This window comes from Oncorhynchus mykiss, unplaced genomic scaffold, assembly GCF_057628025.1.
Source record: "Oncorhynchus mykiss isolate SJ-2025 unplaced genomic scaffold, ASM5762802v1 scaffold93, whole genome shotgun sequence".
Lineage (NCBI taxonomy): Eukaryota > Metazoa > Chordata > Actinopteri > Salmoniformes > Salmonidae > Oncorhynchus > Oncorhynchus mykiss.
In genome coordinates, this window is record NW_028322092.1 from 1744712 (window position 1) to 1757417 (window position 12706).

At 47.3% G+C, this 12706-nt stretch overlaps 1 protein-coding gene across 1 annotated transcript in view; it reads left to right on the forward strand.

The window, feature by feature from the left end:
• LOC149970163 (ribonucleases P/MRP protein subunit POP1-like) overlaps nucleotides 1–12706 on the forward strand; it is a 49829-nt gene that overhangs the window by 7424 nt on the left and 29699 nt on the right. Inside the window, exons 6-13 of the mRNA XM_090228635.1 lie at nucleotides 1701–1912; nucleotides 2473–2759; nucleotides 4045–4138; nucleotides 6729–6837; nucleotides 8267–8386; nucleotides 9364–9485; nucleotides 10463–10651; nucleotides 11701–11855. Coding sequence (XP_090084761.1) covers nucleotides 1701–1912; nucleotides 2473–2759; nucleotides 4045–4138; nucleotides 6729–6837; nucleotides 8267–8386; nucleotides 9364–9485; nucleotides 10463–10651; nucleotides 11701–11855 — 1288 coding nt within the window. The remainder of the gene's footprint in view (nucleotides 1–1700; nucleotides 1913–2472; nucleotides 2760–4044; nucleotides 4139–6728; nucleotides 6838–8266; nucleotides 8387–9363; nucleotides 9486–10462; nucleotides 10652–11700; nucleotides 11856–12706) is intronic.

Genomic DNA, 12706 nt, shown 5'->3' on the forward strand with positions numbered 1-12706 from the left:
ACGGCATGCTGCGTTTTAGATGGTACGAGGTAGACGGCATGCTGCGTTTTAGATGGTACGAGGTAGACGGCATGCTGCGTTTTAGATGGTACGAGGTAGACGGCATGCTGCGCTTTAGATGGTACGAGGTAGACGGCATGCTGCGCTTTAGATGGTACGAGGTAGACGGCATGCTGCGCTTTAGATGGTACGAGGTAGACATCATGCTGCGCTTTAGATGGTACGAGGTAGACGGCATGCTGCGTTTTAGATGGTACGAGGTAGACGGCATGCTGCGTTTTAGATGGTACGAGGTAGACGGCATGCTGCGCTTTAGATGGTACGAGGTAGACGGCATGCTGCGCTTTAGATGGTACGAGGTAGACGGCATGCTGCGCTTTAGATGGTACGAGGTAGACGGCATGCTGCGTTTTAGATGGTACGAGGTAGACGGCATGCTGCGCTTTAGATGGTACGAGGTAGACGGCATGCTGCGTTTTAGATGGTACGAGGTAGACGGCATGCTGCGTTTTAGATGGTACGAGGTAGACGGCATGCTGCGCTTTAGATGGTACGAGGTAGACGGCATGCTGCGCTTTGGATGGTACGAGGTAGACGGCATGCTGCGTTTTAGATGGTACGAGGTAGACGGCATGCTGCGTTTTAGATGGTACGAGGTAGACGGCATGCTGCGTTTTAGATGGTACGAGGTAGACGGCATGCTGCGTTTTAGATGGTACGAGGTAGACGGCATGCTGCGCTTTAGATGGTACGAGGTAGACGGCATGCTGCGCTTTAGATGGTACGAGGTAGACGGCATGCTGCGCTTTAGATGGTACGAGGTAGACGGCATGCTGCGTTTTAGATGGTACGAGGTAGACGGCATGCTGCGTTTTAGATGGTACGAGGTAGACGGCATGCTGCGCTTTAGATGGCACGAGGTAGACGGCATGCTGCGTTTTAGATGGTACGAGGTAGACGGCATGCTGCGCTTTAGATGGTACGAGGTAGACGGCAAACAAAGATGTCCGTTGTTTTCAACGAGAGCGCAACGGTAAACGCCGTTGAGGCACGGCGGTGAATGCCATCAGCCACCACGGTAGACGGGACTTGGCAACCAGAGTTTAAAAAAAAATATTTCAACCAGAGTTTAAAAAAAAAAATTCAACTTTTACCATCTGTGTTGTTTTCTACCTGATGTTGATTTGGACTGTTTGGTGAAATCACCATAGCAACGGCGTGCCGTCGTGCCGGCTTGTTTTTGCCGCCAGCCTCTTCCTTGCTTTCTTGTCCCGCTCTGCCGACTGGTATGACTGATCTTTATGTCCCTCGTCTAAACGCAGCATCGCTCTGCCGACTGGTATGACTGATCTTTATGTCCCTCGTCTAAACGCAGCATCGCTCTGCCGACTGGTATGACTGATCTTTATGTCCCTCGTCTAAACGCAGCATTAGTCTCGAAATATATACAAGTGTTTCAGTATAAAGTTTAGATGTGTTGGATTCTAGCTTGAAATACACTTATTCGTGTTGCCATATTAGATCGTATTGATGACTTAACATGTATAATGGATGTCTGTGTTGGGGTCAGTGGAGGATGGATGAGAACCAAGTGTACGGAAAGTGACTGAGTGTGGGATTGTTTTGAGTCGGGTGGTCTAACAAATATGTGACTCGCTGCTTTACGGTATTATTGACGATGACGTGTGTTGTACCTGCAGGGCCTACGTTTGCAGCAGCCATGTGTGTGTCAGGCAGGAGACAGGGCAGTGTGATGGTGTACAGAGCAGGACAGTACCCTCTCCAGCCCCTGGGGCCTGTCACATTCCTCTGGAGACCCACAACGCAGGGCCGGGGGGGCCAGGAGGACCAGGGCTCCCAGGGATCAACACACAGACAGCTGTGGATCTGGGCTCACCCCACCATGAAAACGGTCAGAGGGACTAATATGCAGAATCAATCAGTTGTAGAAGTGTTGAACAACCATTTAACTATTCATTGATGGTGTAATGACTTTATTGTTGTCTATAATCTGGTGAACTCAGATGTCCCCTTTGGGATCGGTAAAGGTACTATCCAATCAGATGTCCCCTTAGGGATCGGTAAAGTACTATCCAATCAGATGTCCCCTTAGGGATCGGTAAAGTACTATCCAATCAAATGTCCTGTTTGGGATCGGTAAGGTACTATCCAATCAATGTCCCCTTTGGGATCGGGAAAGTACTATTCATTCTGACTGTGTGACTGTGCTCTGTGTCAGGACCTCCTCCCAGAGCTGCAGGCTGTCTGTCAGTGCCCCGTGTCGTGACTGTGCTCTGTGTCGTGACTGTGCTCTGTGTCGTGACTGTGCTCTGTGTCGTGACTGTGCTCTGTGTCGTGACTGTGCCCTGTGTCGTGACTGTGCTCTGTGTCGTGACTGTGCTCTGTGTCGTGACTGTGCTCTGTGTCGTGACTGTGCCCTGTGTCGTGACTGTGCCCTGTGCTCTGTGTCAGGACCTCCTCCCAGAGCTGCAGGCTGTCTGTCAGTGTTCTGAGGCTGTCCTTCCACCTGCTCCAGTGGACCTCCCTGTCCCACAGCCAGCCCCTACCCCCACCTTGGCCCCCGGTCCTGGGGCTGGTCCTGAGGCGGCGCAGGCCTCTGGTTCTGGTTCTAAGAGGAAGTGGTCCTCCAGGGAGCCTGAGGCTGCTGGGCCACCAGCCAAGAAGCTCCTGGGATACAGTACCATTTCTGCTACCACACCCGTAACCTGGAGGTCCAGTACCACTGGTATAGTCATCAGGTGGGTTCTGACTGGTACCACTGGTATAATCATCAGGTGGGTTCTGACTGGTACCACTGGTATAGTCATCAGGCGGGTTCTGACTGGTACCACTGGTATAGTCATCAGGTGGGTTCTGACTGGTACCACTGGTATAGTCATCAGGTGGGTTCTGACTGGTACCACTGGTATAGTCATCAGGTGGGTTCTGACTGGTACCACTGGTATAGTCATCAGGTGGGTTCTGACTGGTATAGTCATCAGGTGGGTTCTGACTGGTACCGTCATCAGGTGGGTTCTGACTGGTACCACTGGTATAGTCATCAGGTGGGTTCTGACTGGTACCACTGGTATAGTCATCAGGTGGGTTCTGACTGGTACCACTGGTATAGTCATCAGGTGGGTTCTGACTGGTACCACTGGTATAGTCATCAGGTGGGTTCTGACTGGTATAGTCATCAGGTGGGTTCTGACTGGTACCGTCATCAGGTGGGTTCTGACTGGTACCACTGGTATAGTCATCAGGTGGGTTCTGACTGGTATAGTCATCAGGTGGGTTCTGACTGGTACCACTGGTATAGTCATCAGGTGGGTTCTGACTGCTTTGATTTAGTCATATTTAGAGTTTTCTGTCAATTTTATAAACCCCTCCCTTTATAAAAACCCCTCCCTTTATAAAACCCCTCCCTTTATAAAACCCCTCCCTTTATAAACCCCTCCCTTTATAAACCCCTCCCTTTATAAAACCCCTCCGTTTATAAACCCCTCCCTTTATAAAACCCCTCCCTTTATAAACCCCCCTTTATAAACCCCTCCCTTTATAAACCCCTCCCTTTATAAACCCCTCCCTTTATAAACCCCCTCCCTTTATAAACCCCTCCCTTTATAAACCCCCTCCCTTTATAAACCCCTCCCTTTATAAACCCCATCCCTTTATAAACCCCCTCCCTTTATAAACCCCCTCCCTTTATAAACCCCATCCCTTTATAAACCCCCTCCCTTTATAAACCCCCTCCCTTTATAAACCCCATCCCTTTATAAACCCCATCCCTTTATAAACCCCCTCCCTTTATAAACCCCCTCCCTTTATAAACCCCATCCCTTTATAAACCCCATCCCTTTATAAAACCCCTCCCTTTATAAAACCCCTCCCTTTATAAACCCCCTCCCTTTATAAACCCCATCCCTTTATAAACCCCATCCCTTTATAAACCCCCTCCCTTTATAAACCCCCTCCCTTTATAAACCCCTCCCTTTATTCTCAACCATGTGGACTTCCTGAATGTTGTTGTTTACTGTTTTGCAGTGACCTCACCATGGAGATGGTGCGGTATCGTCTGATTGGACCTCTATCACATTCCGTTCTGACTGAAACCCTGGCCCCTGCCACATACTGTGATGTAAGAACCTGGGATGATTTATCTAGGGGCCAGCTAATCACCTGAGATGATTTGTCTGGAGGCCAGCTAATCACCTGAGATGATTTGTCTGGAGGCCAGCTAATCACCTGAGATGATTTGTCTGGAGGCCAGCTAATCACCTGAGATGATTTGTCTGGAGCCAGCTAATCACCTGAGATGATTTGTCTGGAGGCCAGCTAATCACCTGGGATGATTTGTCTGGAGGCCAGCTAATCACCTGGGATGATTTGTCTGGAGGCCAGCTAATCACCTGGGATGATTTGTCTGGAGGCCAGCTAATCACCTGGGATGATTTGTCTGGAGGCCAGCTAATCACCTGGGATGATTTGTCTGGAGGCCAGCTAATCACCTGGGATGATTTGTCTGGAGACCAGCTAATCACCAGGGAGGATTTATCTAGAGCCCAGCTAATCACTTGAGATGATTTATCTAGGGACCAGCTAATACCCTATCACCTGGGATGATTTGTCTGGAGACCAGCTAATCACCAGGGATGATTTGTCTGGAGACCAGCTAATCACCTGGGATGATTTGTCTGGAGGCCAGCTAATCACCTGGGATGATTTGTCTGGAGACGACATCCTGTTTGTTCCAGTGTAAGATGTTTTATCTAGACTACATCCTGTTTGTTCCAGTGTAAGGTGTTTTATCTAGATACTACATCCTGTTTGTTCCAGTATAAGATGTTTTATCTAGACTACATCCTGTTTGTTCCAGTGTAAAGTGTTTTATCTAGATACTACATCCTGTTTGTTCCAGTGTAAGGTGTTTTATCTAGATACTACATCCTGTTTGTTCCAGTGTAAGGTGTTTTATCTAGATACTACATCCTGTTTGTTCCAGTGTAAGGTGTTTTATCTAGATACTACATCCTGTTTGTTCCAGTGTAAGGTGTTTAGTCAGGTGTTTTATCTAGATACTACATCCTGTTTGTTCCAGTGTAAGGTGTTTTATCTAGATACTACATCCTGTTTGTTCCAGTGTAAGGTGTTTTATCTAGACTACATCCTGTTTGTTCCAGTGTAAGGTGTTTTATCTAGATACTACATCCTGTTTGTTCCAGTGTAAGGTGTTTTATCTAGATACTACATCCTGTTTGTTCCAGTGTAAGGTGTTTTATCTAGATACTACATCCTGTTTGTTCCAGTGTAAGGTGTTTTATCTAGATACTACATCCTGTTTGTTCCAGTGTAAGGTGTTTTATCTAGATACTACATCCTGTTTGTTCCAGTGTAAGGTGTTTTATCTAGATACTACATCCTGTTTGTTCCAGTGTAAGGTGTTTTATCTAGATACTACATCCTGTTTGTTCCAGTGTAAGGTGTTTTATCTAGATACTACATCCTGTTTGTTCCAGTGTAAGGTGTTTTATCTAGATACTACATCCTGTTTGTTCCAGTGTAAGGTGTTTTATCTAGATACTACATCCTGTTTGTTCCAGTGTAAGGTGTTTTATCTAGATACTACATCCTGTTTGTTCCAGTGTAAGGTGTTTTATCTAGATACTACATCCTGTTTGTTCCAGTGTAAGGTGTTTTATCTAGATACTACATCCTGTTTGTTCCAGTGTAAGGTGTTTTATCTAGATACTACATCCTGTTTGTTCCAGTGTAAGGTGTTTTATCTAGAGACTACATCCTGTTTGTTCCAGTGTAAGGTGTTTTATCTAGATACTACATCCTGTTTGTTCCAGTGTAAGGTGTTTTATCTAGATACTACATCCTGTTTGTTCCAGTGTAAGGTGTTTTATCTAGATACTACATCCTGTTTGTTCCAGTGTAAGGTGTTTTATCTAGATACTACATCCTGTTTGTTCCAGTGTAAGGTGTTTTATCTAGATACTACATCCTGTTTGTTCCAGTGTAAGGTGTTTTATCTAGATACTACATCCTGTTTGTTCCAGTGTAAGGTGTTTTATCTAGATACTACATCCTGTTTGTTCCAGTGTAAGGTGTTTTATCTAGATACTACATCCTGTTTGTTCCAGTGTAAGGTGTTTTATCTAGATACTACATCCTGTTTGTTCCAGTGTAAGGTGTTTTATCTAGATACTACATCCTGTTTGTTCCAGTGTAAGGTGTTTTATCTAGATACTACATCCTGTTTGTTCCAGTGTAAGGTGTTTTATCTAGATACTACATCCTGTTTGTTCCAGTGTAAGGTGTTTTATCTAGATACTACATCCTGTTTGTTCCAGTGTAAGGTGTTTTATCTAGACTACATCCTGTTTGTTCCAGTGTAAGGTGTTTTATCTAGATACTACATCCTGTTTGTTCCAGTGTAAGGTGTTTTATCTAGATACTACATCCTGTTTGTTCCAGTGTAAGGTGTTTTATCTAGATACTACATCCTGTTTGTTCCAGTGTAAGGTGTTTTATCTAGATACTACATCCTGTTTGTTCCAGTGTAAGGTGTTTTATCTAGATACTACATCCTGTTTGTTCCAGTGTAAGGTGTTTTATCTAGATACTACATCCTGTTTGTTCCAGTGTAAGGTGTTTTATCTAGATACTACATCCTGTTTGTTCCAGTGTAAGGTGTTTAGTCAGGTGTTTTATCTGTATTCCAGGCTACAGGTAAATCCAGACCATCTCCCTTCTGGTGGCCAGATCACTGCAGAGACGACTGTAACATGTCTCTTCATCAACAACAAGCTGGTGTCTTCAACATGCTCAAAGGTGAGTTCCTCACAACTACATTCCTCATTCATTACCTACATTCATCAGATTAGATCAGGGCTCTCCGACCCTGTTCCTGGAGAGATATCCTCCTGGAGGTTTTAACTCCAACCCTGTTCCTGGAGAGAAACCCTCCTGTAGGTTTTAACTCCAACCCTGTTCCTGGAGAGAGACCCTCCTGTAGGTTTTAACTCCAACCCTGTTCCTGGAGAGACACCCTCCTGTAGGTTTTAACTCCAACCCTGTTCCTGGAGAGAAACCCTCCTGTAGGTTTTAACTCCGACCCTGTTCCTGGAGAGATATCCTCCTGGAGGTTTTAACTCAAACCCTGTTCCTGGAGAGAAACCCTCCTGTAAGGTTTTAACTCCGACCCTGTTCCTGGAGAGAGACCCTCCTGTAGGTTTTAACTCCAACCCCAGTTGTAACTAACCTGATTCAGCTTATCAACCAGCTAATCATTAGAATCAGGTGCGCTAGATTGGGGTTGGAGTTAAACCCTACAGGAGGGTCTCTCTCCAGGAACAGGGTTGGAGTTAAAACCTACAGGAGGGTCTCTCTCCAGGAACAGGGTTGGAGTTAAAACCTCATGTATATGTCCTGTCTCCTCCCCTCCAAAGCGTACCTCATATCTGTCCTGTCTCTCCTCCCCTCCAAAGCGTACCTCATATCTGTCCTGTCTCTCCTCCCATCCAAAGCGTACCTCATATCTGTCCTGTCTCTCCTCCCCTCCAAAGCGTACCTCATATCTGTCCTGTCTCTCCTCCCATCCAAAGCGTACCTCATATCTGTCCTGTCTCTCCTCCCCTCCAAAGCGTACCTCATATCTGTCCTGTCTCTCCTCCCATCCAAAGCGTACCTCATATCTGTCCTGTCTCTCCTCCCCTCCAAAGCGTACCTCATATCTGTCCTGTCTCTCCTCCCATCCAAAGCGTACCTCATGTCTCTCCTCCCCTCCAAAGCGTACCTCATATCTGTCCTGTCTCTCCTCCCATCCAAAGCGTACCTCATGTCTCTCCTCCCCTCCAAAGCGTACCTCATATCTGTCCTGTCTCTCCTCCCATCCAAAGCGTACCTCATGTCTCTCCTCCCCTCCAAAGCGTACCTCATGTCTGTCCTGTCTCTCCTCCCCTCCAAAGCGTACCTCATGTCTGTCCTGTCTCTCCTCCCCTCCAAAGCGTACCTCATGTCTGTCCTGTCTCCCCTCCAAAGCGTACCTCATGTCTGTCCTGTCTCCCCTCCAAAGCGTACCTCATGTCTGTCCTGTCTCTCCTCCAAAGCGTACCCTCATGTATGTCCTGTCTCTCCTCCCCTCCAAAGCGTACCTCATGTCTGTCCTGTCTCTCCTCCCCTCCAAAGCGTACCTCATGTCTGTCCTGTCTCTCCTCCCCTCCAAAGCGTACCTCATGTCTGTCCTGTCTCCTCTCCTCAGGTGTGTACTCCACAGCGGAGGTCCCAGCCGGCTCAGTTCTGGGTCTGACGGTGGATGACCCCAGATTGACCTTACCAAACAAGAGAAGCAAGGCCGTGTCCGACATCAGGAAGGCACAAGGTAACCTCTGAGCCAGTAGCCATGGTAACCCCTGAGCCAGTAGCCAGGGTGGGGTGGTTCAGACAGGTCCGATATAGTTTACATTACATCATTAGTTCTCCTTTAGGGTGATTCTATGGCAACCTCTGAGCCAGTAGCCATGGTAACCTCTGAGCCAGTAGCCATGGTAACCTCTGAGCCAGGAGACAGGGTGGGGTGGTTCAGACAGGTCCGATATAGTTTACATTACATCATTAGTTCTCCTTTAGGGTGATTCTACCTGGGCCTTGTTCAGAACACAACCTTTTCAATCAGAGTGAAACTGTGACGTAGCCGACTATTCAAATGAGAACGCATCCAAGAAAATGTCAGAGATTTGTTCCCTGCTGAACAGGACCCTGTGTTTGTGAATGTGATAGGTCCTGAGGCTTTGTGGGTAGGGAGGTTCTGTGGGTCATTCTCTGGTCCTGTGCTCCTGGGGAGCCTCTGCTCGTCCATGCAGATGTCCCAGGTTCGAATCCTGGCAGGACCCTGTGCTCAGACCACGCCCTCAGAGGTTCACACCCACTTCCTTATTTATCTTTTTAGTACCTGGCTGGGGATTGCATCACCCACTTCCTTATTGACCTTTTAGTACCTGGCTGGGGGTTGCATCACCCACTTCCTTATTGACCTTTTTAGTACCTGGCTGGGGGTTGCATCACCCACTTCCTTATTGACCTTTTAGTACCTGGCTGGGGGTTGCATCACCCACTTCCTTATTGACCTTTTAGTACCTGGCTGGGGGTTGCATCACCCACTTCCTTATTGACCTTTTAGTACCTGGCTGGGGGTTGCATCACCCACTTCCTTATTTAGTGGATGTAGGCCCTATAGAGCTACTCGGTGATGCTGTAGATGTTGCCAACTAGTTGTGTGCTTCCTCTGGCCTACTCAACACAGTTTGGTGACTCTCCTGAGTACCTGGTCATACGGCACTATGCCCTCTGTTGTTTCAGGAGTGAACGAGGAGAGGAGGAGGGAACTGATGTTGAAGGGGATCCCTGAACCCCTCAGCCAGAGTTCCCTGTGGGACCGGTCTGTCCGCGACAACGTCACACACAACAAGATGACAGACCAGGTACTGAACCATAGCACCATGTCTGTTTAATATATCATTACTAAATGTATGAAGACTCTACCCAGGGTATGTCCCATAGGAAGAAGAGTCACTAAATGTATGTCCTCCTTGGGTTGAGTCTCCAGGAGAAGAGTCACTAAATGTATGTCCTCCTGGAGACTCAACCCAAGGAAGAAGAGTCACTAAATGTATGTCCTCCTGGAGACTCAACCCAGGGAGAAGAGTCACTAAATGTATGTCCTCCTTGGGTTGAGTCTCCAGGAGAAGAGTCACTAAATGTATGTCCTCCTGGAGACTCAACCCAGGGAGAAGAGTCACTAAATGTATGTCCTCCTGGAGACTCAACCCAGGAAGAAGAGTCACTAAATGTATGTCCTCCTGGAGACTCAACCCAGGAAGAAGAGTCACTAAATGTATGTCCTCCTGGAGACTCAACCCAGGAAGAAGAGTCACTAAATGTATGAAGCATTCTCTCTAGACGTTCTGGAGCATTCTCTCTCGACAACAGTTCACTGGCAGGTTCTGGAGCATTCTCTCTAGACGTTCTGGAGCATTCTCTCTCGACAACAGTTCACTGACAGGTTCTGGAGAATACTCTCTAGACGTTCTGGAGCATTCTCCCTAGACAACAGTTCACTGGCAGGTTCTGGAGCATTCTCTCTAGACGTTCTGGAGCATTCTCTCTAGACAACAGTTCACTGTCAGGTTCTGGAACATTCTCCCTAGACAACAGTTCACTGACAGGTTCTGGAGAATTCTCCCGGTTTACCACGTCGTAGTACAACGTAGCATATCATGGCCTGACATAATACATTTTTACCAACAAAATAAACATGTCTAAGGAACATTTTTCTGTTGACGATTTGTGAAATTGTATCACACCTGTGGTGATTTATTTCCATACGGTGTAACTTGCATAAAAACGTTGTATGGAAAAGTGGTTTGTCTCCAATATCCAGTCTTCTCTCTGTCTACAGGAAGTAAACAGACTGCGTAATGATGTTCTGGTCCCAGGCTCCAGACTCCCCACCCCCCTGCAGGGTAGAGTACCCGTCCTACTGGTGCAGCAGTCTGGGAAGAGCCAGGGCACAGAGATGGGGTCCTGGGGGGCGGGATGGGACCTGCTGCTACCCAAGGCCTGGGGCATGGCCTTCTGGGTCCCTCTGGTATGGACCACCCTATTCCCTATATAGTGCACTTCTCTAGACCAGGACCAAATGGCACCCTATTCCCTATATAGTGCACTACTTTAGACCAGGACCCACCCTATTCCCTATATAGTGCACTACTCTAGACCAGGACCCACCCTATTCCCTATATAGTGCACTACTTTAGACCAGGACCCAATGGCACCCTATTCCCTATATAGTGCACTACTATAGACCAGGACCCACCCTATTCCCTATATAGTACACTTCTCTAGACCAGGACCAAATGGCACCCTATTCCCTATATAGTGCACTACTCTAGACCAGGACTCACCCTATTCCCTATATAGTGCACTACTATAGACCAGGACCCACACTATTCCCTATATAGTGCACTACTCTAGACCAGGACTCACCCTATTCCCTATATAGTGCACTACTCTAGACCAGGACTCACCCTATTCCCTATATAGTGCACTACTCTAGACCAGGACGCACCCTATTCCTTATATAGTGCACTACTCTAGATCAGGACCCACACTATTCCTTATATAGTGCACTACTCTAGATCAGGACCCACTCTATTCCTTATATAGTGCACTACTCTAGATCAGGACCCACTCTATTCCTTATATAGTGCACTACTCTAGACGAGGACCCAAATGGCACCCTGTTCTCTATATAGTGCACTACTCTAGATCAATGGCCTTAGAATATTTGGAGAAGCCCCTTTAAGTAGACAAATGACTAATTACTACAAATATGTCAGATCAACCTCCTCTCCTCGACAGGTAGGTAGAGGAGAGGTAACTAAAGTAGTAACCCTCTCCTCTCCAGGTAGATAGAGGAGAGGTAACTAAAGTAGTAACCCTCTCCTCTCCAGGTAGATAGAGGAGAGGTAACTAAAGTAGTAACCCTCTCCTCTCCAGGTAGATAGAGGAGAGGTAACTAAAGTAGTAACCCTCTCCTCTCCAGGTAGATAGAGGAGAGGTAACTAAAGTAGTAACCCTCTCCTCTCCAGGTAGATAGTGGAGAGGTAACTAAAGTAGGAACCCTCTCTCCTTCAGGTTTATAGAGGAGTACGTATCGGAGGGCTGAGGATGAGTCTGAAACACGCCCAGAATAAAGGAGAGCCTCACTTTCCCCACGACTACCCAGACTGCCCTGCAGGAGCACGCTTCCAGGAAGAGCAGGAGGCTGAGCTGCTGGCCAAGTTCAGGAGGTGAGGAGAGTGTCGGTTTCACCTGATGGAGCTCCAGGTGTGCTGGTATAACCTGATGTAACTCCAGGTGTGTTGGTATCACCTGATGTAACTCCAGGTGTGTTGGTATCACCTGATGTAACTCCATGTGTGTTGGTATCACCTGATGTAACTCCAGGTGTGTTGGTATCACCTGATGTAACTCCAGGTGTGTTGGTATTACCTGATGTAACTCCAGGTGTGTTGGTATCACCTGATGTAACTCCAGGTGTGTTGAGGAGAGGGTCAGTATCACCTGATGTAACTCCAGGTGTGTTGGTATCACCTGATGTAACTCCAGGTGTGTTGGTGTCACCTGATGTAACTCCAGGTGTGTTGGTATCACCTGATGTAACTCCAGGTGTGTTGGTATCACCTGATGTAACTCCAGGTGTGTTGGTATCACCTGATGTAACTCCAGGTGTGTTGGTATCACCTGATGTAACTCCAGGTGTGTTGGTATCACCTGATGTAACTCCAGGTGTGTTGGTGTCACCTGATGTAACTCCGGGTGTGTTGGTATCACCTGATGTAACTCCGGGTGTGTTGGTATCACCTGATGTAACTCCGGGTGTGTTGGTATCACCTGATGTAACTCCAGGTGTGTTGAGGAGAGGGTTGGTATCACCTGATGTGACCTCAGGTGTGTTGAGGAGAGGGTTGGTGTCACCTGATGTAACTCCACGTGTGTTGGTATCACCTGATGTAACTCCAGGTGTGTTGGTATCACCTGATGTAACTCCAGGTGTGTTGGTATCACCTGATGTAACTCCAGGTGTGTTGGTATCACCTGATGTAACTCCGGGTGTGTTGGTATTACCTGATGTAACTCC